Here is a 26,301-nt window from a genome sequence, read left to right as displayed (position 1 = left end):
TCCCGTTTCCTTCGCCAGCGAGAGAGAAACGCCGGAACTGGCTAAGTGCAGGCGCAAGCCCAATCCAAAAAAACTTGTCCAACAAGCGCTCCGAAAGCCTTCCATAGTAGTCCTCTTGCACCTCACAGGATAGAGCGGCATCCAGCAACGCCCATGCCAACACCAAAGCTTTGGAAGTGACCAGCAGTGACACCGTACATGCCATTTCCAGCAGAACAAGCACGGTCGCGCTGTCCATCGCACTTGCGAGTAGTGGCCCGGAGCCCAGAGCTATAGATTTCCTACACAGATTGCGCGTGAGTGACTGCTTTTATAACCAGACAAGAATTCAAATATGACGGGATTACTTACGGTTCCGTAGTGCTTGAAGTTGAGAGGAAGGCCAACATACATGTTCTGGATGTATGGTTAGTAGACGGCTAGAGTATCACAATTCATCGAACTTACAGGAACACCATCGGCAATGTTGTTACCGCGGTACATGGTACCCTTAGCCTGCGAGGAGGCAAAGTTGGCCCAGGCGTCATTACCAATAGGGAAAGCAGCCAAAGCATAGCTGGTGATCTGCTTCTCGGGGAAGTTCTGGGCCAGCGCCACGTGCGACATGTATGTCAGGGAACCGCCCAGAGAGTGTCCAGTTGCCTCCAAGGTGTAGTCTGGATACTTTGCGATAAGGGACTTTACTTCGGAGATGACATCGTCGTGCACAGCCTTCCAAGGGCGGTTGATACCGCTCATGATCTTCACTCCAGAGGGGAAATCAACGCCAGAGAAGGACGGCGTGACGAGGTTGGTGCTAATGTCGTTGATGATATCGGTCACTACAGGAGTTAGTAATGGAAATTCTGTGGCATATGGAATCACCATGAGTCTCACTAGAAGTCGAGCCTTTCATGACGACAGCGATCGTCTTCTTCTCCGACGAGTATCCAACATATCCCTAGTCAAATCAGTTGCATTCTGGTTGACAATGGATTGCATTGCTTACTTGTGCATCAGTCAAGGTATCATGGAGTTTCTTGGTGATGGTGATATCAAAAGCCGTGCCGGTACAGCCAGTGTACGCAGCGGAGGAAAGCTGGGCTGCGCGTCGAAGGGGATCCCAGAACGACGTGTCTTCAATTGAGGTTAGTAAATGCCATACAAACCAATGTTTGTAATCGGGTTACTATACCAATGCTTGCTCTTTCTTCCAGCAGAGGCGCGGCGAAAGCCTGGGAGACCAGGGCAACTCCGGCCAGAACAGTTCGGGTATCAAACAACATTTTGAATAGAAGGATATATAGAAAAGATGGACTTGTGAATGATTATTGAACCAGAGGAACTGAATGTGCCGAGTGTCATCTGGAGAAAGGACATTTCAGCTGGCCATCCTCCTCTTTAAATACTTCTAGTACCCTTTCGATGTTTCATTCTCATCATCTGTGCGCCCTACATATTCCGAAATCCATGCTCGATACTTGTCCACGGGGTTCAAATCGGAGGCATTTCCTGAATCAGGAAGTGGGCGTGGCAGTCTAAAACTAACTAATGTATGGGGAGGTATGCACACCTACGGGGAAATCTCCGTTCCGGCACTTGAGATCTTGGCCAGGTGGAGTCGAAAAGAACGGGGATTCCAGAAGACAATTATTAGAAGAAATCGTGTTTATTGATCTCGGAAGACAACCAAAGATGGAATGATAACTCGATTCTTTCGAAGTTGCCTTGTAGAGTACATAAATTGCAAAATGAAGAATGATCGGTCCATCACACGTGGGTAACAATTTTGAGGGCGTTGAAGGAGCTATCCTAACCCGGTTGGAAAGTTGAGGCTAAATCGTTCGTGTGGGGTTGGTAGATCTCAAAAACGAGTCATTACTCTCGCATCAGCCTCGGTCGACAACATAGCAAAGCTTGGCCAGGTACCCAACTCGGGCGACTCGGGTGTTGGAGATCCCTACTCCAGAGGTGCCAGGCATCAGACATACTTGCGAAATATTGGATAGATTGAGATTGATACGGGACTTAGAGAAGCCGAAATTTAGCCGATCCCATTTTCGAGACATCACAGTTGGACACACTGTCACGCTACCTAGGTAGGGCTGTGAGACCTGAAACGACGAAGGGGACTTTTGGACCAGTGCAGACTCGACTTTGCACGGATAAAACCTCACCTTGAACCTTGGCCCTTGGCGGGGAAATTCTGGCCGGGATGATCGAGGTCTGAATCTGCGTTCGTCTATTCAATTGGAGTGGATGGTTCACATCCAAGACCAATCGGTAGTTGACAGTTCGGCAGTTGGGGACCGAGGCTCGTTCTCGGGGCATTTCAGCCACAATATCGTCCATTTACTCCGATATGTAGATAGATTGCAACCTGCAGGAATTTATATTAAAATACGGGGTTGTTGTCTATGAGAGCAGGTCACCTCCCGGGATGAGGTAAAATTATATCTCTCAGTGTTGCATATGGCAACAAATGAATCCCGATCAATTATTTAGCTGTGGCTTCAAGTGCTGGAGGATCTTTCAATTTTAGTAAAGTTTCTAACGTTCTCTACCCAAATCTCCAGCAAAGGAAAAACAAGAGTAAAGACTTGCAGCAAGATAGCATTGCCACTTTGCGGGATTCCTTGATTGTATATTGTGTGTATGGGGTACAGAAGGGCTTAACAGTCCCTCCGTGTCTATGTGGCTCTAGCCCCTGCAGATCTGTCATCCACAATGCTGGGATTATGCGGGGTCTAGAGAGATGGGGCATCCCCTCAATATATTCTAACGACCGAGGCTGTTGCAGAACTAGACGACATGATGCATTGACCGGTAGTTGGTGATGCTGGGGTGTGTCTGGTGGCATATTGTCCTTTGCAGATGCGGGGAAGACTAAACCAAAGATCGTTAAGCAATGCATGTCGGAAATTCCAGGGCTTGACCAGCTGCCTTAACTTTTCTTTTACGAAATGGTCCTCAGTTTGAAGATATCTGAGCAGGTTGTCAGACCACGTAAAGGGGACGTTTACGTTGAACGCTTCATACTTGTTGCTACGTAGTTGGAACGTATAGGGATCTTGCATTGAGAGTGTCATTTTAACCGGGAGATCGTAGCGAGGACCACAATCCTCTCCACTTCTAACATGGGAAAAGTTCTCGTCGGCCTAAATTCAGTACGTGTAACATTGCCGTCCCGTCTTAGTCTCTGCGTGTTGGGATCGTTGAGTAAATGAGGTCTGGGGATTCTGCATTCATGGGTATGATATAGTTCCAGATTGCTCTACTATACCGATAAAAATCGGTAATAGTAATGTCCTCCACCGGGTTTCGAACTGCATTCGATTCATTGTCTTTGGCAAGGATGAAAGTCTCGAGCTCCAGCGCCTCAGTGAGCTCCGAAAGCATTATATGCTTTGCATATAATGGTGGTATTCCTCCTTTGAGGTCTGACAATATTTGATATCGGCATTTGAGAACATTGAGGAACTGCTCCCTTGTTGAGAACTGGCTTCGTGTCGTTTTACGGAAGTTCGTCATTGCTATCTTCAACGCACCGTGTCTCTCGCCCTCCATATGCTCCTTGAGCTCTTCCTTGAACTCATCAGCAAAGCCAGTACGACTGCCACGAGCATAGACCTCGTACAAAAGGTCCCTGCCGAAACTATTCGCCGGCCAGCTTCTCACTTGCTTCGACAGCGTCTTCCACTTCTGGCCATCTGGATTGTTTTTCATTGGCCTGGGAATAGACTTGTTGATCAAATTGTGGAGATTGTGGGTTTGGAGGATCCTTTCCACCTTGTCAATCCACATCTCCAATTCCTCTTTTTCTTTCATACGTGGGGTGATGTTGTAGAGGGTAAAACTTCCGATTTCTGGAAGGCCAATTGCCTGATCGGTAACAATGACATCGTCCTCTTCGTGCCAATTGTTGTCGACGGATTGGATTCTGGGGACTTGGGCTGCTCCAGCCATGCTGGAAAGAGTACAGTGCTTCCTAGCACTTGGCCAATGAAAGTTGATGAAAAGGACAGATATAGAACTGCCGAGTGTTATTCTTGACGAAACTTGATGAAATCAGGGGTAGGCTTCATAACCTATTGAGGGTTCCCAGGAGAGAGGAAGAAAAAGGAAATCATCAAACTAGCAAAAGAAAGGTATTTATACCTTCAATGTTGCTATCTAGCAAACAAACCTGCAGAATCAGACATGGGAGACCGGATCATCTCATCAACTATTACCTACTATGTCGATGTACCTGCAATGACCCAGAGAATAGGCAATTGCGCAGAAAGTTTGGTAATGATGAAACTAACTAGGCCATGATGTACTGCTGTGAAGAATTTCCAGTGCTGTTCAGCTGTCGAAGTGTTGATCTCGCACTTTGCGGGGTTAATGCCGTGACAGCCAACACATTCTGAGTAACGGCAAATGGCGCAATCACAAGTCCTGAACACGCGAAGCTGATAAATCTGCGACACTTAAATGGCGTTCTATATCGAACATCTGCTGTCTCTTCACTTGCCTTCCGCATAACCAACATGTCCGCCGTTCAGACTATCACTACCCCCACTCCAGCCCGATATTCAGTACCACCCTGAATATGAAAAGTACAAGGAGCGTACTCGTCGTCGAAAGGAGACCGAGATCCTGCAGTCCACTTTGCCTGATAACTTCCCGGAGAAGTTGGTATCACCACTGGTCTGGGAAGGAAAAGACGTTGAGAAACGGGACGACTGGGTTTATCAGTTGAGCGATGATCAGCTGGATGAACTCGACGCTGCTTTGAAGAGCTTTAAAGGTGGGTAATGATGTCCACAGTGTTCAGACACCATTGCTAACCTAACAGCCCTCAATCTTTCCTTGGGACATATCAACCAGTCGACTTTCCCTCTACCTACCCTTCGCCCTGCTCTTCGAGACCTTTCGAAGGAGATCCACATCGGTCGAGGATTCGTCGTTCTCCGGGGTTTACGTATCGACGATTACTCCCGAGAAGACAACATCATCATCTACACCGGTGTATCTTCCCACATCGGCAATATTCGAGGACGTCAGCAGGAAGCGCGGCTGGCGGATGGCAGTTCACCCGTGATATCCCATATCAAAGACCTCACTAGGAATACCGAGAAGAATCTCATCGGAGCCCCTTCAAACACGGCTGATAAGCAGGTGTTCCACACTGACGCGGGCGATATAATCTCACTCCTCTGTCTCAACCGAGCCGCAGAGGGAGGAGAAAGTTACCTTTCTAGCAGCTGGCATGTGTATAACATCCTGGCTAAGGAAAGACCCGATCTTATTCACACCCTGTCCCAGGATTGGCCAGTCGATGGGTAAGAATCACCAAGTGCCAAGGAAATGGATTTGCCAGTTAACACTGTTCAGCTTCAATAACCCGGCCAGGCCTTACAGCCTCCGCCCACTTCTATACCACCAACCTGCCACTGCCACTACCCCTGAGAGGGTCCTGATTCAGTACGCGAGGCGGTACTTCACTGGATTCCTGGCTCAGCCCCGGTCGAAGGATATCCCCCTATCACGGAAGCGCAAGCCGAGGCGCTCGATGCTTTGCACTTCTTGGCGGAAGAGCACAGTGCCGCTCTGAATTTCCAGAAAGGCGATGTGCAGTATGTGAATAATCTTAGCATTTTCCATGCGCGGAATGGGTTTAGAGATGAGCCCGGTAAAGAGTACGTTCTTCTCCTTCCGCATGTGCTTCGTTCTATGTGTACTGACAGTTTGGTTGTATTAGGCGTCATTTGCTGAGACTGTGGCTTCGAGACCCTGAAAATGCATGGGAAACACCTCGGGAACTCCAGGAACGCTGGGACATAGTCTACAAAGATGTTGTTGAGGATAAGCAGGCGTTCCCATTGGAGCCGACTATTCGCAAGAATGTCTGATCGTGGTAATCATGATAAGATTAAGTCCTAGTCACTTTTAGCTTAGCATTTGAATTCAATATTCGGCTATATTTATATCGGTTAGTCCGCCATCATGCTGATTGTATTCAGGAGTATTCTGCACGGCAAGACGCGGTATCATTCCGGGGTACCGTTCCGTCATCATAAATAGGATCGGCTTCACTGGCCACAAACTTGACATTCCAACGCCACGTCAAATCCTAAATTGCAAACTAATACCCGCTAACAAACGGATATATGTTCCCAGACCTCGACTAGATTCCTCTAACCCAGTTAATAGGTTTGTAAGCGTCTAGCCCTCAACAAATCTGCGGTCACATACTCGGTATAGACCAAGCTAAGCCTAACTACGAGGCTGGCCACCAAGCTACGTACCTAGCTAGCAATAAGCTGGGCTTTCTTGGCATTCCAGGGAGCGGAATGGAATGCCGACTGCGATTGAAGAGTGCGGAATGAATCAACGCAACATAGTGCGGGTTCGCAGTGCGGGTTTATAGTGCGGGGCCCCGGATTTCCCCAGACGCGACTATGTATATGGCGACTCTAAATTATTTAAAAGGAGCTTTGGTTCCACCACATCTCTGAATCATCCCTGTGGTCTCAGCTTAATTCGAGGTCCTTCCCAAATACCCAAAATGGACCAGGAAAAAATATCCCAGGAGACGGTCGAGGATGTCAAGTCCACGGATTCTGTGCCAGACATAGATCCAGCGGCCGAGAAACGACTCCTACTGAAACTCGACCTCCATGTCGTTCCCATTCTCATGTTCCTATTCCTACTCGCCTTCCTTGATCGGATCAATATCGGTAACGCGCGGATTCAGGGCCTCGAAAAGGATTTGGGGATGAAGGGACATGATTACAATATCGCGCTGTTTATCTTCTTTATTCCCTATATCCTTTTCGAGGTTCCCAGTAACCTCTTCTTGAAAAAGGTACCGCCGTCTTGGTGGTTGAGTGGGATTATGTTGTGTTGGGGTATGTTGGGAATCGATATACATGCAGGTCAACGAATGGGACTGACCTCGACGATATTAGGTGTTGTCACAACATGCCAAGGCGTTGTAAAGGGCTTTGGTGGCCTCGTTGCATGTCGATTCTTGCTGGGTTTGTTTGAGGCTGGGTTAATGCCAGGTTGGATAGCCTTTTGTCCCTTGATGGACAGGTGCTAATGTCACAATACAGGCTGTATCTATTTGATTGCTATGTACTATAAGCGCCATGAGTTGCAATGGCGATTCAATATCTTCTTCAGCGCCAGTATTCTGGCTGGTGCAGTCAGCGGAGTATGTACGGCCCCGCATGAAGATTTCATTCTATATTAATTCTTTCCTAGCTTCTTGCATATGCAATAGCCAAAATGGATGGCATCGGAGGATACAGCGGCTGGCGCTGGATCTTCATCATCGAAGGTCTACTTACAGTATGCACTGGAGTTGCTGCCAAGTTCCTTGTCGTCGATTGGCCCGAAACGTCTACTTTCCTAAACGAGGAGGAGCGTGCTCTGCTGCTTCGGCGTCTATCGGAAGACCGCGGTGAAGCACAAATGAATCGCTTTGACAAGCCGGCAATCAAGCGCACTTTCTCAGATGTCAAGATTTATCTTGGGTAAGCTTGAGTCCCTATATTCCATGAAGAGGTTTCCACTAACAATGAGTCACCTCTAGTGCTATTATGTACTTTGGAATTGTCAATACAGGCTATGCAACATCATTCTTCACCCCCACCATCCTCCGCCAGCTCGGCTGGACATCCGTCCGAGCTCAGGTGATGAGTATCCCAATCTACATTGTCGCGACAGTAATCGCACTAGCGACAGCCTTCATTAGCGACCGACTGCGCCATCGATTCACCTTCACGTTGCTGGGATGTGTCATCGCCACCATTGGGTATGTTATTCTCATCTGTCAGGAGTCGGTGCCAGTTGCTGCCCGATACTTCGCCCTATTCGCAATCACGGGCGGAGGATATATGACGCAGCCGATCCTGTTGGGCTGGGTGAGTAACAACATGGCTGGGCATTACAAGCAATCTATTGCCTCAGCCATGCAGATCGGCTTTGGTAACTGTGGCGGTCTGGTCGCTAGTAATGTGTTCTTCGACTCGGAGGCTCCAACCTACAGAACCGGGTTTGGTACCAGTCTAGGGATGGTCTGGATCGGTGGTGTGGCATGTATTGTCTTCTTTGGTTATGTATATCGTGAAAATCGGCTGCGGGAGCAAGGTAAGAGGGATAATCGGTATCATTGGCCCAGGGAGGAGTTGGAGAATGCTGGGGATGATCATCCCAGTTTCCGGTTTACTTATTAAGTATGAAAATGCAACTGATTCTGGAATAGTTGTAAATCAGTCTAGATGTATGGAAGTATAGATGTCTATTGTGTAGTGTAATATAATTCTGGCTGTCACCTGCTCTTTTTCTTTTTTTTATACTTTCCACGCCTTATGATCAACCTTGGTTACTTTATTTTATTCAGTTTCTTCGATTTTCATTCGCTTCCATTTGTTCAAAAGTACCATCTTCCCTGGGACACTTTGCGCCAAGCGAAGACCATTGATTGACATCTCCCAGTATGACGTAGTACCCGTGAACGCTTCAGGGTTTTGTTGGCCATTGTATGTGGATGGCATCCCTACTTTCCAAGTGAGCCCCAATACTCGATCAGCCTTAGTACATGTGCATCTGCAGATCATGACCCACGAAGTATCTGTGGGGGAAGTATAGCGAACTACTGCGTGTTAAATGGGGATGGATCACTGGGGATCCAATAATATTTACAAGACATGTCTCCGCGGGACCCGCGGAGATAGATATGCCCAGATTAATAATTTAATTATAGGGCTATATATATTGTGCGTACTTGCTCAAACTCCCATCCCTCCCCCAATGCTTTCATCTTAAATAATCTCAGATGCATCGAACTCCCCCAACCCAATATCGCGAACAATGTCAAGAACACTGTCTCCGCGCAAGAAGCCCGTTCAATCCGTGACTTCCGACTATCCATGGAGATCCGACAACCCATTCGGTCCACCTCAAATACAGCGGTCCGTCCCTAGCGGCATCAAACGACTCCGAGACACCCTATCAAAGCTGTCACCATCCGCCATCGCAGAAAAGGACCTCATCCGGAAAAAGAACCAGTACAAAACCCCTCTAACGGAGAGAAACGTCGATACCTTGGTCACCGAGCAAGAATGCAATGCAGCCTACAAGCCCAATCTACACTCGCCCGAGATCCAAGTCACTGAATGGTTACAGCGAGTCTCGTGAGTCTGAAAGTACCATTCGCATACGGACCGAAATGGAAACTAGCACGAGTACGAGCACGAGGATGTGAACGTCAATGCGAATAAAGAGTTCCGCTAGGCTATTCTCGAACTTTCTCGTCCTCTTCTCTCCTCCGCGTGCCATAGACCAGAACTCCCATCAAATACGGGGAAACTCAATCCTGGTTCTAAAGCCTTTTTCCGCGGACAGAAACCCCGTCATGGTTGCTCCATGGGGAATTTGAACCCTGTCGAGGTTATGCTTGGCGTTAACGTCATGATTCGCTGGTATGCATGCCGAAGGCGTTATGTTCCGCCTTTTTGGTTGGAATTTGAAGGAGTGTACAAGGTACAAATTACAAAGTACATCGATGTATACATGTGTGTCTAAATAATGTGTGGGTTATAAAAAGTGTTGCAATGTGGGTATAGCGGCGATGGAGTTCACGAGAGTCCATCTTTTACCTGGTTTATTATTGTGAACTAGTACATATGTAACTAATTGTTATACCATGTAATACATCAAATTCAAAAGATCCTTTATGTCCAAATAGTTTTTATATCAAAATAGAAGGAGCCCCGAATTGTTTCCCAAGTGGATATAAGCGGGGTAAGTCTAGCGACAACTCAAGTCTGCCTTGTATGACTTCCACCGTTAGTATACTGAAAGATAGTCTCTCTATACAATCCTAGAGCATATCACCTCCAGAGGATGTCAAAGAAAGTAGCAATAATCGGTAAGTCAACCCCGCACAAGTCTACCTAGGTATATCGTATCCGAGCTGACATTGACATCCCATCCCAGGCGCCGGCCCCTCAGGCCTAGTCACAGCCAAAACGCTTCTACATAATTTCCCCGGGACATTCTCTCCAATCATCTTCGATAGCCAAACTAAAGTCGGAGGTCTGTGGTCAAGTCACCTTCATCCCCCCAATCAGGTCAATAGCCCCCCGGTCACACTAGACCCTCGAATGAGGACCAACCTCAGCCGCTTCACGGTTGCTTTTTCGGATCTTGCCTGGGAGTCGGTGATCCCTGACGCGGATATCCCGATTTTCCCTCAGGCCAGACAGGTTGGAGAATATCTGGCCTGTTATGCAGAGCGGTATATTCCAACCCATGTGCTCAGACTAGGGTGTAGAGTGATAAGAACGATACGGAAGGTTGAGGATGAAGACGATCCGAAATGGAATGTTCAGTGGGTTCAGGGGAGGTATGTTGGAATTTGCTTGTGTATATATCGAAGTGGACGTCGACTAACAGCCATATACAGTGCCGAGGACGATGGAGTGTCTTCGGAAGATTTCGACCTGATTGTCATCGCCTCCGGATACTTTGCCCAACAGTATATTCCAGATATACCAGGTCTAAAGCAATTCCAAGGCCGAATAATCCACAGCTCTTCGCTCCACTATGAGCGAGAGCAGCTGCTTTTTAACGAAACCAAAGATGCGAATGACCAGATCGTCGTCATTGGCGGCAGCATGTCAGGCGTCGAAGCCGCATCTGCTGTGGCTCTCCGGCAATCCTCAACACTCTCCACAAACAGAATCCCACATACTCAAGAAAAAAAAGTGCATCATATACACTCAAGACCTTTCTGGGCCTTACCAACTTATCTCCCCCACGAGTCTCCCGACGGGAGTCCATCATTCTTACCGTTGGATTTGGCCATGTACGACTTAGGCCGCCGACCTCCGGGTCCAATAGACTACGCCTTGGGTCCCATCCCAGAAGAAAAAGCAGTTAAAACGAACAGTTACTTCCGCTCCTTGCTTGGGAGTGAATACGAGAAATATGCGCATATGCACTCACATAATGCTGAACAGTCCAGAACCCAGCCACCATGGGTCGCCATAGGCGATGAGTACGCCGAATTCGTCCGCTGCGGAGCGATTCAACCCTCGATGGGCCGGGTGACTTCTGTGAATCCTGACCCAGATACTAAAAAAGCTTCTGTTCAGTACGAAGGGCCCGACGGGAAGATGAAAACGATCGACAATGTGGCGGCGATAGTCATGGCTACCGGATTCATGCCGTACAAGTCCCTGTCATTGCTGCCAGATGAAGTATTGACAACACTCGAATACTCCAAGACGGATCCCTTCTCACCGTTAATTCTGGACAAGGGAGGTACCGTCCGCTCAGAAATCCCCGACGTCGGATTCGTCGGATTTTACCGTGGCCCGTACTGGGGCGTCATGGAGATGCAAGCAAGGTTCCTCGGGAAACTATGGGGTGGACAGAACGGTATGGTCTGTGAGACAGACAACCAGAAACAAAGTCTTCGCAGTCTCAGATTGGCGCACCCAGATCTAGCCCGTGGCCAGTTCCCCATGGGCGACTATGTGGGATTGATGGAGTCGTTCGCCAAGGATCTTGATATTAGTCGCTCAGCACTGGAATCGGGCGATGGTCGGTCTGGACCTGCTGTCCCGGCGAGGTATCTTTATGGCGATATCCCAACGCCAGGTATAGAGAGCGAGGCGGATAGGACTCTCCGTGCATTGCGCGACGCTCTTCTCCCTGGTCACGACACAGCACAGAAGGCCGCAGCGTCGGCTATCTTCCGGGCTCTGCATGGGACTTGGAAATCTTCCGTGCAGACAGTAGGTGCTAGTAGATGTGAGACATCTGGGGCTTTAGCCTTTTACCCGCGGTATCCGACTAGCACGGCATATGATAGGGAGTATATATGTGTGGAGACCGGGCGGGAACAGCCTGAGGAAGAGAAAGTGTGGTTCATGCGGTTGGCAGAAGTGGGGGATATTGCCACTTCCCGAATTGGGGTATGGTCGGGCTTGGCGGATAAGCTGTCGGTCGATCGACTTGTCCAGGCTTGGGAGTTGATGCCTCTTTACCGGGAGACAAAAGAGGGGTGTTCTATTCCTGGGGAGTATGTTATCTCCGCCAAGAGTGTTGATCTGGGTTCTGGGGTCGAGTATTTGTATACTTTCCATTTCAAGGGGGTTTCTATCTCGGGCTGGGAATGCGTTGTGGGCAATTTGGAGGATAAAGTAAGCAAAGGGAAGAGGGAGTTGACTTCCTATTCCTATGTGAGATACTGATGGAGTTGATTTGAAATATTTTGAGTACTGCATACGGCGAACTGGAGATTATAGAGATACGGCAATGTATAGCCGCCAGAGCGCCGTACCATATGTGAATTTCATTAACTATAGAAGTTGATATTGTAGGAATTAATCAATAGAATCTGGAGGCAATAGTAAATTCGCGGTATGACAATATGATATGGCACACTGGCGGCTATACACTGCCGTATGGAGAGGTATGCCGAGCTCCCTCCCCGTCAAACAGCATAATAATAGACATTGCGGGTAGACATAGCCGAATAAAAGAGTGAAGATAGAGGAAAAGCTTAATTGTGCAAAGGTTAAAATACGATATACTGCATAACTTCATATCGGTATAAGGGATAGTAGAGATGTTCCTGTCTATGTATATCCACACTCGATGTTCTAGACCAATGTAACCGTCACTCTTCTACAAATATTTTCCATTGAAACGGCAAAAGGTCCTAATCTGATACATATGTAGACATCTAGAACCAACCTTTCTTTGACAGTTCAAGAGACAGCTCTAGATATTTCCCCAATTGGCAGGTCAAAGAGAAGAAAATCCCTGTGGCGAGCTACTCGGGTAGATCCATGGTATATGGATACCTCGGCTTGAAGAAGAACGGGTCTAGGCGGATCTGTTTGGACGAGAGGCAAAGGAGATATGGTCCCGACCAATCACTGGCGTGTAGATTGAGGCTTGGTTCGGTCCGGGGGTGGATATTCTATGATATCTGAGACTTCGGCCGGTGGGTTCTACTTCGGCTTCACCACTCCGTACATTGCAACATCTCTATATATTCCATGTATTCTACATGTTCTTACTTTTTTTTTTCGAAGTACATAGCCACTACAAGGACTGCAGTCCAATACAAACCTGCAATTCCAATCAAAAGAACCCAAGTTAGGGTTGTCAAGGCAATACTTCTACATTCGCCACTCCTCCTGTCAACCCTACACCACATACAACATATACAAATCAAACCTCAAACCCTCAAGACCACACATATCACCATATCACCATATCAGCAACCAACACACACACAACAATGTCCCCAAGCAAAACCCCAACGCCACTAGACCCAATCTCCACATGGCGCGCCTGGCAAACCCTCACAATAATCTACACAATCCTACTAAACCGACAAATCTACCGACGGTGGCTCCTCGAACAAAAATGCATGCAAAACAGACCCCTCCGCGAACGCTTCCGACCCGTAATCTTCCTCGAACCAATCCCAACACTACGCAAGCCGAACACCAAAACAAAAGAAGCAACCAACAACCCCTTCAACGAAACCACAATGGACAAACTCCGCACGCGAGTCGCGCTCCTCCGCGCGCGCGTCGAAAAGGGAAAAGAACTCGCTTCCGAGATCGAGCGTCGCATGGTCCAGGATCCGCCCATTCGCTTTCCGACGCATTTCTGCCATACTTGTGTTGAGGATGGGGAGAGGGTTGAGGTTTTGCTTACGACGTGTGGACATCGGGTTTGTAGGACCTGTATTAAATATGGGGTCGATGAGAATGGGGTTTATGAGTGTAGTATTTGTTTTGCGCCGACGGGTTTCGTGGCGCGTAGTCCTGTCGTGCTCGTTAAGGATTATCCTGGGGAGGTTGCGCCGATTTTGAAGGAGGGGGAGGTTGTGGTGTGATGGAGATGAGGAAGGGAGAGGGAAGGGAGGGAAGGGAGGGAAGTTGTCTTGGTTGTTTGAAGGTTGGCGTTGGGTTCTACTTGCATTTTATATGGGCATTTGTATTTCTAGCGACATCTCACGTTCTACTTAATATAAGAAGACTTAGAATGAAACCAAAAGTATGAATTATGTGCAAGGGACAATTTATAACCAAAATAGCCCTCTCAGGCTGGAAGGAGTCCATCTTGTCCTTCTCGTTCAGTCCAAGTCAAAACCAAAAACAAAATTCTTCAGAACACAATCTAACCTCTATTGACTAGACCAGGGAAAATCCAGAATGCATCGTGAGCCATAAGCTATCCAGGCCATGGGAACGCCTTTTTCGCACCGAAATTGAGAAACGGGAATCCAAAACGTTGGGGACACTATGCCCGGGGAATGAGGGGGGTCATTATACAGTAATTATGAGAATGCAAAGCAAACAAGCATCTACCCCAAAAGCGTGCATGAATCCTGGAGATGGCAGGAAGAGGAGATGGTGTGAGGGAACAACGCCCATGACACGAATTGCAGCAGCAATTCCGAGAGAAATCATATATAATGCGTCTGTCATCAGCGATCCTCTGCTTTCTCTCCATCGTCAATGACCATATTAACTTCTTTGACGGGATGCAACAGCATAGGCGGAAGACACATGCGGCCCTCGCCAGCCAGCTCCTGCTGCTCACCGCCGTCATTGTCGACGCGGAGACCAAGCCAGCGGCGCCAGATATTGGGCGAGAAGCCCGCTGAGTAGAACCAGGTCGTACCACGGAAGTTGTGTTCACGATCGCCGAAGATAGACGTGCGAGCGCCACCGGAGGCTCCGTTGCGACCGGCATTGAACACTGATTCCAGGTAACGGGTCGGCCAGCGGCGGTCGATGTAGACGGCGTGCGGGACAAAGACAGCCTTGAAGCCGTGGTGCAGTGCCGTGGTCGCGGGCCACATCTCCGAGAACATGCTGTGGCGCTTGAGGCTGCATTCGCGGTGCATGGTGGTGAGCAGCTTGCGAGAGATTCGCGACGCGGTGATTATCGCGGTACGTCGTGGTGGCATGCCATTCTCTCTGTTGTAGCCTGTCACGTCGTCGCGTAGCAGCCAGGTCGTGCCCTCAGGGTCGTAAAGCGGATTAAACACGACTAGGTCGGCGTCCTCACCCACACCCCACTGGTACTGGTCCTTATCCATGCTTGTGGGTGGAATGCCCTCGCCCTCGACCTCAAAGATGTCCCGTTCGTCGGGGCGCTCGGGGCCCCAAATAGACTTGTCGCCCTTTTGGTGCATTGTGCTCCGCGTATTGCCTCCCGCATTGGCAGCGCTCCACATGTTGTTGGCCGAGTTGGTACCGCTTTCGGTCTGCACGCGGACCATCTGCCGGAAGTCTTCCCATGAGCCGTGGACGGAGGGAACATAGAAGCGAGCATTGCGCTCCCATAGACCCTTTCGTGGCTGCTTTTTCGCCCACTCGCCGACCTTGTCGAAGAGGTGGTACCAGTGACCCGTGTAACGCGCATCCATCTCCCAGTTCCAGAAGTAATCGTACTCGGGATGTTGGAAGGCAAAGTACTGCATAGGCATGTACGTGCTGCGGTAGACACCGTGGATTGGCAAACCGCGAGTCAAAGTCTCCTCCAATCCGGGGTACATCAGGGCCATCTGCGGCTCGGACCAGAGAGTTCCCATACCCCGGAACTCCTCTGGCAGCGAGTCATCGAGCACACGCTGGTATGTCTCGTCATCTGACCAGATCTGCAGGTTGGTATCCTTGACATGAACCAAGAAGTGAACAGTATACTCGCCACCGGACATAAGCGAGAGCTCTGAGATGATAGAGCGCATATACATAATGTCCTCGGGGGTATAATTGAAATCGTGCCATGTGCGAATAACCACCGCAGTACGGGGCAGGCGCTCAGATCCAACCTTCGGCGGTTCCTTGCGGCCATCTTCCACAGGCGGTATGTTCACCTTGGGAATACCCACAGGCATAGAAACAAAGCGGTTAAGACGCGGCTCCGGCAGCTCGTTAAAGCGATGGCGGTTAGCCGAGTGACAGCGATGCTGCGCAGCAGCCCAGTCCACATGCCGGAAATCCACTGGCGGAACATCCTCCCACACGCGGTCGGCGCCGTCACGATGGCCCTCCATGCCCGCGCCGATGCCGCCTTTCTTGGCCCCGTATCCCAACCCGTATGGACCCAATCGACCAAACCGATCAAAGCACATGTCGTCCTGAATACCCAACATCGTATTCGAGCCTAGCGCCGGATCCGGGAAGCCCTTTGGAACTCCGGGGTAGCTTTGGATAGACGGAACCCGTAGCGAGTTTTCCTCGTTGAGGAAACACTCGCGCTTCTCGCCGTGCTTCGCTATGTAATCCGGCGACTGGTAGTCAGGATAAGGATTGAACACCTTACTCAACATGTTTGGGTGTAAATCCCTCTTGGTCACTTTGTTGGCTTCATGATCCTGCTCCTGCTCCTGCTCTTTCTGCCCGTCGTTTTCATCAGTCCGCATAGCCAGTTCCTCGGAGCCATCGCCGGGGTACTCGGGCACATTTTCAGAGCGTGGAACCAAGGAAGAGATACCGCCCTCGTAGCGATTGAGGAACGGGAAGCTCTCCCATTGTGGCGGCTTCGGGGCGACAACCTTGGGCAGGTCGACGGTAACTTGTGAAACGGAAGAGGAGATGGTAAAGCGGAAGAGGGTGAGGACGAAGAGGACGAGGGCAGCGAAAAGAGCGAGGCAGAGCCAGCGCATGATCCGCTGGGGCACGCGAAAGCCAACGCTAGCGTGGGGGCGGCGAAGACTGCCGCCAGCTACGACGGGCGGCGGGTAGGAGTCTGCGACATTGTTATCGTCCAGCGACTCGTTGTCAGAATCGGGGTCATCGCTCAGGTTGTGGTGATATGTGTGGCGCCCGGTGGTGGGTTGCTTTTCGATGTCTGTATCTCGTGAATTATAGGGTGATGGGGACTTGTAGGCTGCGGAGGGCCTCCTCGCCTGGACTGTCATGATTCCAGACAAGGTGTCAACATTGAATGAGTGGGGTAATTGTCCAAAATCACTCAATCACCAACCCATCTATCTAATATGTGTAAAAATGATAGAACAATCGGTCAAGTATTGCCCAGATCAGGGGTGAATGTTGGAGGGAGGGAGTGGCACGCGATGCGCTGTGTTGTTGATCGTCGGCCAGGCAATGGGGGCCTTTGAGTTGGTGCGGAGGTCAGAGGTAAAAGGTGAAAACAGCGGGAAACAGCGAAAATAGTATAATAGTATAATTTGCCTAAGACTAGACAATATTCCAATCCTCCGTGTACAAAAAAGAAAAAAGATCAACAGTCCAGGGTTCAATCTGCAGTTAAAGTGCCAAGACTGTTGGCGCTGCCCAAAACAGATAGATTACGCAGTCTCCGAATGGACTGGTCTAAGCCCTAGTTCAGCCCTGTAATTTTCCTTTTCCCCTTTTTTTTTCTATTTTTGTCTATGTTGTATAGGCATATTTCATGGGCCTTTTTTATAGGTCTCCTAGGTTGTAGTTAATTATACAAATCTACTTATATACGCTAGGATTGGATAACTAGTATATAGGCACAACGCATCTTCTGTACTTGACACATATCCATAACTCTACACTCCAGGGCTCTTTGGCTCTTAACATCCTGCCAAAAGAAAAAGAAAAGAAAAGAAAAGCATTAAAAACACTTGAATGTCATAGTGAGTCCACCAGTTCCTACAACATAGGCTTCATTGTGCCACAGCACTAACCAACCCGGTCATACTCTTCTTCACATGACCTAAGGCATAACTGGCCAGTTCTTTATACAGCTTCGGCTTCTCTTCTTCCTCGGCATCTTCGTATAAGTATTCAAGAGCTCCTCCGTTCATAGCGATTTCCATATAGGTCGACCGGTCATCTTCGTCTACCCCAATACAAGCAAGGAAGGCCCCGAACTTTAGCAACATCGAGTTGAGAATCAAACGGCACATTCGGCCGTTACCATCAATAAATGGATGGATATTCACAAAAATGTGCGTATACTTCGAGGCCAAGGCGATAGGGTCGATTGTCCCATTTGTCGTAGCTTCTTTCAGGTCGCACTTGAGCTCGTGGAACATGGACTTCATTTTATATGGGACCAGGGAGGGATGAGGAAACGCATGTAGGCCCGCACTAACTTCGTGTGGTCGGTAGACGCCACTATACTCCATCCAGGGGGTAGTCTCGGCGTCAACCTTGTAGGTCAAGATTCGGTGGGCTTCGAGGATGATTTGCTCGCTCAGATCCTGACCACGGATGCACAGCTGGTCGATCATAAATGCTGCAGCTTTGGCATGCTGTATAACCTCCCGTCGACTGCGCAGGACAGCTGAAGTGTCTGCAGGAAGGTTTTGGCTGATGAGACTCTCTTTAAGTGACAAGTACTCTTGGTCTTTGCTCTTCAATCTCCTCGGGAACCTCTTTACCGCAGAAGATAGCAAGACAGAGTTTGAGAGTAATTTCTGAGTTACTTCCAGCTTTCTCGATCTTATTTGAGCCGTACACCATCCATGCAAGTGAGTGCAGAATATGGTTCTCGAATGCCGCTTCTTGGCGAGGTGTGAGTCCAGTTTTAAATACATTGGACAGCTCATTTGCAAGGGTGGCCATCTCGCGGAAGACCGTATTGGGGTCGAAAACTTCGTGACCGATCTTTGACTCATAGGAGTCCTCCATGGTCACGGTAAAACAAGTCTCGACTCCGCGGAGAGCATGAGCAAACATGGTGCCTTGATCGGGGTAAAGTGTAGAGTTCATTGAATAGATGCGAGTCTTGAAGAGGAAGAGTATGTAGTGATGATGAGCAGAACATCTACGGAGTACATGTATAGATGATGTAGACCTGTCATTCAAGTACATACATGTATCCATGGATAAAAGTACAGTAGGTACAGTACCAAGGTAATATTTTTCATGTGATGGAAAGAACCTTGGAAGGAACGCGAAATATAAGGAAAGAACTATCTAGATACCTACTAGTACCTACATATTACCTAGGTAGGAACCTTATACAGCCAAAATAACCTTCGTTAGTACCTTCCTTAGTGACTTCCAAGGTCTTCCCCCGATGCTTTTATTGGGGCCCCGGGGCCCCGGGGCCCGATACTTAGGCTCAGTCAGCAGCTTGGACTTCCAGGTTAACCCCTTCCATCACACTTTCGCATGGCACTCTCTCGGGCCATTCGACAAGATGGCAATGCGAATAATTTCTAGGATTCCTTGGACCAATTGCAAAAGCAACATACACGCGTTTTCTTACTCTCGACCTCAACATGTGAGCTTCTTCGCGTCATCTCGCCTCGGACAACACTACGTCCCTCGCTCTCCTGAGCTCTATACTGAAACCAAGAACGGCAAAGGTAATCATGTCATAGTAGAAGCGCCATTATCCCATCCAGTTACGCTAAATATCTGATTGCTTCTCTTCTAGACGAGAAGATAACTGGGGAAGATCTGCACCGATACACCAGACACCGATGGCTGTAAGCTACCTACGCCTGACGTTCTGGGTTAAGACAATGCTTATAACTTGACCCAAATTTCAAGGTTTAATGAAGCAAAAGAACTCTCTGTTCGTTATGTGGGATTTGACCTACAGCAACTGGTTCAGGTTGCCGTCGGTGTTTGCGAGGGAGCTCAGTCCTGTGCGTTACTATCCTCCAGGATTCGCAACATACATATTCTAATATCCACACTAGGCACCAAAGTCACAAAGTGTCTAGAAGGCCTACATAATAAAGCATTCATTTTGACGATGGATAATGGTTGCGAGGTTTTCGCAAAGCTCCCAAATCCCAACGCCGGGGCTACTCGTTTCACAATTGCATCCGAGATCGCCACGCGCAAGTTAGTAAGATTATCGACTCATCTTTGCTGCATCCAATTCCATAACCAGGTCTATAGCTTTCCGACGTGTTGGGCGTCCCTGTCCCTCGAGTCCTAGCATGGTCGTTTGACGCGTCAAGTAGTCCTGTCGGGGCCGAGTATATCATTGAAGAAAAAGCGCCCGGTATTCGTCTCGGCTCTGTTTGGAGTCAGTGGCCTCGGGATTCAAAGCTCGAGTTGATCACCCAAGTGGTTGATATTCAGAACACTCTAGCCGGTGTGACTTTCGATATGCACGGCTGTATTTACTTCAAGGATGACCTTCGCTCCCTGGGCGAGGAAACTAAAGAAGCCAACATTCAGTCTGATACGACCAGCATCCCTGATAGATTCGCCATAGGACCTCTCACTACCGGCGAATTGTGGAACGGGGTAAGGAGTGCCATGGATTTGGATCGTGGTCCCTGTATGTCAACATTTGAAAAGAGTCGACAGGCTGGTGTAAAACCGCTAATCCTTTTTACAAAAAATATAGGGAAGGATCCTAGCGACTATACTCGCGCATTGGGACGCAACGAGATTGCGTATATCGAGTCACATGCCATTCCTCGGATGAACTATTATCGGTCAATCAAAACCAAGGAATATCCAGAAGACGGTCTTGCTCTTTTGGACAAATATATGAAAGTTGCTCCTTATCTTGCTCCTCGGCTTACCAACGGAGCAGGGTCCGAGGAAGCACCGTCCAGCAACGTCCTGATGCACCCCGATCTTCATCTGGATAACATCTTCGTCGATCCAGAGACCCTCCAAGTCACACGTATCGTGGATTGGCAATCGGCACGCGTTGCGCCGTTATTCTATCATGCCGATGTTCCAAGGATGTGTGCCCACCGTGGGCCTCTCCAGGAAGGCTGGGGCGTCCCCGAAAGACCGGAAGACTTTGATAGCCTGAGTGTGGAGGAACAACGCAAGATTGACAATGATCTGGAGAGTCAGATCCTCCACAAATACTACGAGGCTCAGGTGTATAAACGAGCACCTCGTTACTGGTCTGTCCTCAAAAATATGAGGATCCCTATCCTCCGGAAACCAGTTTGGCTCGTCACGGGAGTATGGGAGAACCGTGATCTTTTTTTCCTTCGCGAATCACTTATGTCGCTCTTTGCTCATTGGGAAGAGCTCGTTCCGGGTGTACCATGTCCGATTAATTTCACCATTGAGGATGTCGAGCTTCACTTTAAGGAAGAGGAGAACATGAATGGTGTCGGGAAGATGCTGACGTTGTTCCGGGATGAATCTGTGCTCCCGGTTGATGGCATGGTGGAGCCCAAAGACTATGATATCGCCCAGGAGAACAGCCGGAAATTCAAAGACATCTTCATCGGACTGGCCAAGGATGACGAAGAGAGGGAGTTATTCACGAAACTTTGGCCATATCAGGAACCTGCAGATACCGAAGGTTTGTGACCATACCACGTCACCAGCCATAAACCTGAATCAGCGCCGTGACACGTCTTCGGTAGTCAGAGCTGTGTATGTATGGCGAGCGTTCACGCAGGCAGTCATAAGAGAGCACAAGTCCGTGAACTATATGAACGCGACTCGATAATATTAGCCAAGCTATCTTACATTGCCTAATGAACCTGTCAAATGTCAAATTGCATAACTTTAGAACCTAGTCTCAACAACTATTCGGTCACTCTCAAGCAACAACGCACTTCGACATAACCCACTCAGTAGATCTACCCTAACAGAACCACTGCCATGGAGATGTTTAATGAAGGTGCTGTTACCGCTGGGTGGAGAGGTTATGCGTGGGAATCTAAGTCGTCGTCTGTCATACATGGCTTCAATGCTACATTCCCTATCCTAAGTTTGAAAGCTACCTGAAGCGTATGGAATTCAATCTTTGTCAATAATTGCTACAAAGGACATTCATTCCTCGTCTCAACCAAGGCGACCCCTAGTTATCCTACTGCAATGCCTATGTACGACATAATCACAATGCCATACTCTAGCTATAGAACTAGATAGAAACAACCTTGTAGATGGCTGCCAAAGCCTAGTTCGGGCTGAGTCGGGTTCAGGTACCACCACGTGATAAACTACAACATTCGGCTTAAAGCGGCCAAGATAGGAAAGCAGACAGAAAGCAGACAGAAAGCAGACAGAAAGCAGATGGAAAGTAGCGAAATCTCTGCTCATTTGTTCCTCTTGTTCTCTCTCTCCTTGCCCAATATGAGATTCTGAGATTTTACAATTTTGAGTACTTATACAGATCTCTCGGGGTTCCAAGGCAGAGAAGTAATTTTGGAGCGACGCCGGAGAGAAGAAAAACAAATGAGGCTAATAGCATAGCGTAGAGGAAAAAGAGACGTTTGAAGAGAGAACATCAAAAGAAGTAGCGAACCAGTTGCAGAACCCCTTTCCTTGCAGAGATCAATGTCATGTGTGGCCAAAGAACTCCCCGCCATTCATCATCATCAATCCATCATTTGCAGATTTCGGTATTCTCCTTCACCCAGCTACACGTCCGATTCAAATTTGCATTATAAACCTTAATCGCGGTTGGTTTTCCGGAGAGCGTCGGCGAGCCACTCCAGACCTTCGTACAGACCGTCACCAGTAGTGGCGCAGGTAGATTGGATGAACTGGACCGAAGGTTAGTAAATGTGTACATATTACATACATCGAAGATGTCACTTACCCAAGCACGACGGGTAAGGCTCTGGAGACCAAGCTGCTGCGTGATCTCGGCGGGGCTCATAGCGTTCTAGACAAAAGCGGGGGAGGTCAGCATGAGGTTCATCAAAACAAAAACATTCTCCGATCCAGGTCCTTACGGGCAAATCCTGCTTGTTGGCGAACACCAGAAGGAGAGCATCACGGAGCTCGTCCTCGTTCAACATGCGCTGCAACTCCTCACGGGCCTCGACGATACGATCCCGATCATTGCTGTCAACCACGAAGATGATACCCTGGGTGTTCTGGAAGTAGTGGCGCCACAGAGGACGAATCTTATCCTGACCACCGACATCCCACACGGTGAACTGAATGTTCTTGTATTCGACCGTCTCGACGTTGAATCCTGCACTAGGCGTCAGTTTCCGGGAAGGGGGGAGGCTTCAACAGTTCCCACACGGCTTATGAAATTGCGAAAAGCGCATCACGGTGTCGCCGGTGGAAGGGTCGGGGAGCGGACTAACCGATCGTGGGGATGGTGGTGACGATTTCACCGAGCTTGAGCTTGTACAGGATGGTGGTCTTACCGGCGGCGTCAAGACCGACCATCAGGATGCGCATCTCCTTGCGGCCCCATAGCCGGTCGAACAACCGCGAGAAAGTAATACCCATATTGTCGGTAGCGAGATAAACCTCGGATCCTGGGGAGGAGTGGATAGGTCAGAGAGATAGATATATCGAGGGATGTGGGTGAAAGGGGAAAAGCGGAGGGGTTGGAAAACGTGTTGTGGACTCTTGTCGGTCAGAGATCCAGGGGCAAATCTGGGCACGAGCCAGTTAAACCTGCGTCACTTACCGGCAGAAAAAAGGTATAAGTTTTTTGGATTTGAGAAGTAAAGAGATGCAAGTTCAGGGGAATCCTCGAAGAAGTCAGAAGGGGAAATTCAAATGTTTCGTTTTTGTTTTGAATACGCAGAAATACGCAGACCGATGGCGGTGGGCGTAGTCTTCGTCACCCGTTTTTCGACTTGAAAGAACACGCAACAGTCGAGAAAATGAGGAGAGGAGATACCAGAAGAACTTATGACTCTACAAGTTGTTCAGGATATATATGGTATAACTTATGATAATAGTTCTGCCTATATAGACTATGGAAATGTGTATATCTCCTTGGAAGAGGACACCGTGTTGGCCCCGTAAGTGAAATACCAAACTTTGAAAGTCCGGGCGAAGACCCTCAACGGTCCCACCGTGTCTGATAGGCACCCGATAGGCACCCTTTCTTTTGGTGCGTCATAAATGTTTTCAATTCAATGTCTTCAATGTCTTCCCTTATTCCCGTCGTCGCGACATTTTCTGACGAGACTTCCGGAAGAATGTTCGTACCATCGACCGATAAATCGTCTTCCCTTCGACGGTATCGCTGGCGTAACCGAAAACGGTCAAGAGCAAGACGGAAGCGACGAAGATCACTGCGAAACTGACCCAGTAATCCGTCTTGGTGTACCCATTCTTCACGCCAATGAGTTCCGTCGAGAAGTATGCACTCATCAAGCTAACGGGCAGGAACAGAATGGTCGCCTTGGCCAGCAAGATAGTGATCCGAGTGAGCTTCTCAACAGCCTGTGAGTCCTTGAGCGCAATCAAGTTGAAATTCTAGGCCACGTCAGCAGGGATTCTCCGAATAAAAACCGGAAAAGCACTTACCAGGAACGTCAAGGACTCTTTCTCATTGAGGCAGTTCTCAATCTCGCTCAAACAATACAGATTGATACGATCGACCAACCGTTCGAAGCGCGCCACAGCCGTCGAGCTCAGCTGCACCCCGACCGATTTCTCAGTTGTGTTGTGGAAACTGGAATTGCTCACAACACTCGACTGGCGCATATCCACGAACTCCATATCGCCAAAGGTGGCTCCATACGAGATTGCGGCTGGTTGAGCCGAACGCGCTTCGTCGCGGAGCATGCGTTGCCGTTGCAGGAGTCGCCGCATGATAAGCTCATAGCTCTGATACAATCGTTTGAGAACGGCGAGTCGCCGACCCAGCCAGTGCAACTCGTTTACCAAATCCACCACCGGACGCTCGAGCATTTGGCCCCTCTGCGCAGAGTTAGCCATAAATAGACACACATCAAACTGGCTATAAGAACGATACTAACCAAGTTCTCCAAAGCAACACCATACTTGTGTTCTCGCTTTGCGATGAGCCCATAACTTGACACCCAGTCGTCAAAGATATAATAGAAGAGCAAACTCGGTCCATCCTCCTGCTTGATATTGGCTTGATCCGGTCCGAGGTCACTGAAATGTCGCACGCGGATGGTGATTAAGGACTCGCTCTCGGACATGGCAAAGTGCTGTCTCGAAACGCCAGCGAAAATAAAGCGGATGTTCCGACGCACGATGTCGAGGACTGGCTTGGCTTCGTCTATCGGCACTCCCTTTCGTCTTGGAAATGGGTTCTCTTGGATTGAGATTATTGTGCCTGCAAACAAGTCAGCTCGAGGTCCGGGAAACGGGGTGTCCCCGTGCGGCTCATACCATCATCGCACTGGACCAGCCAGGTCCAAAGCCGTTTTCCATCCGGGAGATCTTTTCCATTCGGTTGTGATAGTGTGGGGATCACAAACAACGTATTATAGCCGATACATGTGTCTGAGGGTTTGTTTAACGTTATGCTCTCTCAAATTTGGTGTGCTATACTCACATCGAGGACCATGGTCCACAGAAGAGAAGTGCCAGATTTGGTCCGTGACTTGTGCAAAGGTGAGATTCTTGAAGGATGCTGACTCGCGGAGCCTATCTGGCTCAGTGAGATGCTTGAGTGCATTCTCCGGGTCATCCACTTCATGCTGGAATGACGGCGCAACACTGGGCGATTGCGAAGTCCTTTTTGTTGGTAATGGCGTAGTAACTTTGGGGGGTTCAGGATGATGCACTGGCTCTGTGCACATCATCCCCTGTAGTCGTTCCGACACCCCGTAGTGCTTGGTAATCGCCTGGGAATGGTCAGTATATACTGCTCATACTGCTCATGCGAATGGAATTGGACATCCTACCCTTATGCTTTCTTTCTGCTCCTCTGGCGCCCATATATTACTATGATCGCGTCAGTATACACACAACTACATCTGGGAACTTAGCTCTTACATCCACCGTGTACCGAAACATTTGTCTCTCTGTATCATGTCAGACCTTGGATATTGAATAGAATTCAACCAAATTGAATGTGAAAATGACTTACCGGTTTACTCAGCAATAGTTTCAGTTCATTGGTGCCCAGATCGGATGCACACCATGCCTCTTCGTTGCCAAAATCGAGCACAAAATTATGAGTAAGAGGATCCTGTAGGCGGCGCATAGCAGTGTAAAACTGCGTTTTATCGTCGATATTCTTAAATCTTTCCACAAGTGAGCCCTCATCGTCAAGACTTGCGTAGTAATCCTGAGGCGCAGTCGACTCGCGCGAATCTGTTGTATAAGACATGGTGAAAGCAAAGTGGTTTTCCAGACGCTGGATCAGGAGGAAATGACTTGTATATAAGTCGGGAAAATATTAATAGCCAATAGTCGAAGGATCAGCTGTCAAGTCGGGAGGGGGTATATCACCCGGGCATTAGGTCAAACGGGAATCATATAAACACCCTTAACCATATAATGGAAACCCGGGATATATCACAGAAAAGAATAAACAGAAAGCCAAGTTTAGTTTTTATCTTAATCTCTGGGCGCAGCCTCAGTTAAATGCTATAAAATGGCCAACGGGTGACCAGTCATCTGAGGCTGACACTGCCGGTCACGTTTAAGCGCTGCGATCACC

General features: G+C 48.8%; 11 protein-coding genes across 11 annotated transcripts; 6 read left to right on the top strand and 5 right to left on the bottom strand.

The window, feature by feature from the left end:
- Positions 1–122: 122 nt before the first annotated feature.
- N7489_008894 (lipase family protein) lies at positions 123–1,265 on the bottom strand (the record flags this gene model as incomplete). Its single annotated transcript, XM_056714644.1, has 6 exons — positions 123–281; positions 352–396; positions 448–821; positions 877–940; positions 989–1,116; positions 1,175–1,265. The coding sequence occupies 6 exons, from the start codon at positions 1,263–1,265 to the stop codon at positions 123–125; spliced, it is 861 nt and encodes a 286-aa protein (XP_056562266.1).
- Positions 1,266–4,511: 3,246 nt separating this feature from the next.
- On the top strand, positions 4,512–5,876 carry N7489_008893 (TauD/TfdA family dioxygenase; the record flags this gene model as incomplete). The annotated part of the gene is made up of 6 exons (XM_056714643.1): positions 4,512–4,520; positions 4,561–4,771; positions 4,820–5,306; positions 5,359–5,437; positions 5,458–5,663; positions 5,726–5,876. 6 exons carry the CDS (start codon positions 4,512–4,514, stop codon positions 5,874–5,876), a joined length of 1,143 nt encoding a protein of 380 aa, XP_056562265.1.
- Positions 5,877–6,532: 656 nt separating this feature from the next.
- Positions 6,533–8,207, top strand: N7489_008892 (allantoate permease family MFS transporter; the record flags this gene model as incomplete). The annotated part of the gene is made up of 5 exons (XM_056714642.1): positions 6,533–6,875; positions 6,936–7,031; positions 7,083–7,183; positions 7,234–7,505; positions 7,565–8,207. 5 exons carry the CDS (start codon positions 6,533–6,535, stop codon positions 8,205–8,207), a joined length of 1,455 nt encoding a protein of 484 aa, XP_056562264.1.
- A 637-nt stretch (positions 8,208–8,844) lies between these two features.
- N7489_008891 (uncharacterized protein) lies at positions 8,845–9,171 on the top strand (the record flags this gene model as incomplete). The annotated part of the gene is made up of 1 exon (XM_056714641.1): positions 8,845–9,171. One exon carries the CDS (start codon positions 8,845–8,847, stop codon positions 9,169–9,171), a length of 327 nt encoding a protein of 108 aa, XP_056562263.1.
- Positions 9,172–9,879: 708 nt separating this feature from the next.
- Positions 9,880–12,236, top strand: N7489_008890 (uncharacterized protein; the record flags this gene model as incomplete). Its single annotated transcript, XM_056714640.1, has 3 exons — positions 9,880–9,904; positions 9,973–10,381; positions 10,442–12,236. 3 exons carry the CDS (start codon positions 9,880–9,882, stop codon positions 12,234–12,236), a joined length of 2,229 nt encoding a protein of 742 aa, XP_056562262.1.
- A 1,058-nt stretch (positions 12,237–13,294) lies between these two features.
- On the top strand, positions 13,295–13,900 carry N7489_008889 (uncharacterized protein; the record flags this gene model as incomplete). Its single annotated transcript, XM_056714639.1, has 1 exon — positions 13,295–13,900. One exon carries the CDS (start codon positions 13,295–13,297, stop codon positions 13,898–13,900), a length of 606 nt encoding a protein of 201 aa, XP_056562261.1.
- Positions 13,901–14,494: 594 nt separating this feature from the next.
- N7489_008888 (DUF3405 domain-containing protein) lies at positions 14,495–16,939 on the bottom strand (the record flags this gene model as incomplete). Its single annotated transcript, XM_056714638.1, has 1 exon — positions 14,495–16,939. One exon carries the CDS (start codon positions 16,937–16,939, stop codon positions 14,495–14,497), a length of 2,445 nt encoding a protein of 814 aa, XP_056562260.1.
- Positions 16,940–17,674: 735 nt separating this feature from the next.
- N7489_008887 (Fic family protein) lies at positions 17,675–18,725 on the bottom strand (the record flags this gene model as incomplete). The annotated part of the gene is made up of 2 exons (XM_056714637.1): positions 17,675–18,336; positions 18,395–18,725. 2 exons carry the CDS (start codon positions 18,723–18,725, stop codon positions 17,675–17,677), a joined length of 993 nt encoding a protein of 330 aa, XP_056562259.1.
- A 997-nt stretch (positions 18,726–19,722) lies between these two features.
- N7489_008886 (Aminoglycoside phosphotransferase) lies at positions 19,723–21,263 on the top strand (the record flags this gene model as incomplete). The annotated part of the gene is made up of 3 exons (XM_056714636.1): positions 19,723–19,818; positions 19,872–20,259; positions 20,329–21,263. 3 exons carry the CDS (start codon positions 19,723–19,725, stop codon positions 21,261–21,263), a joined length of 1,419 nt encoding a protein of 472 aa, XP_056562258.1.
- A 1,091-nt stretch (positions 21,264–22,354) lies between these two features.
- Positions 22,355–23,150, bottom strand: arfA (putative ADP-ribosylation factor; the record flags this gene model as incomplete). Its single annotated transcript, XM_056714635.1, has 4 exons — positions 22,355–22,447; positions 22,504–22,569; positions 22,640–22,884; positions 23,003–23,150. The coding sequence occupies 4 exons, from the start codon at positions 23,148–23,150 to the stop codon at positions 22,355–22,357; spliced, it is 552 nt and encodes a 183-aa protein (XP_056562257.1).
- Positions 23,151–23,810: 660 nt separating this feature from the next.
- On the bottom strand, positions 23,811–25,968 carry N7489_008884 (uncharacterized protein; the record flags this gene model as incomplete). The annotated part of the gene is made up of 8 exons (XM_056714634.1): positions 23,811–24,134; positions 24,186–24,581; positions 24,641–24,966; positions 25,023–25,136; positions 25,189–25,480; positions 25,541–25,580; positions 25,632–25,660; positions 25,726–25,968. The coding sequence occupies 8 exons, from the start codon at positions 25,966–25,968 to the stop codon at positions 23,811–23,813; spliced, it is 1,764 nt and encodes a 587-aa protein (XP_056562256.1).
- Between the last annotated feature and the right edge of the window lie 333 nt (positions 25,969–26,301).

This window comes from Penicillium chrysogenum, assembly GCF_028827035.1.
Source record: "Penicillium chrysogenum strain IBT 35668 chromosome Unknown utg000005l_segment0_segment0, whole genome shotgun sequence".
Classification (NCBI taxonomy): domain Eukaryota; kingdom Fungi; phylum Ascomycota; class Eurotiomycetes; order Eurotiales; family Aspergillaceae; genus Penicillium; species Penicillium chrysogenum.
This window is presented reverse-complemented; position numbering and strand designations above follow the sequence as displayed.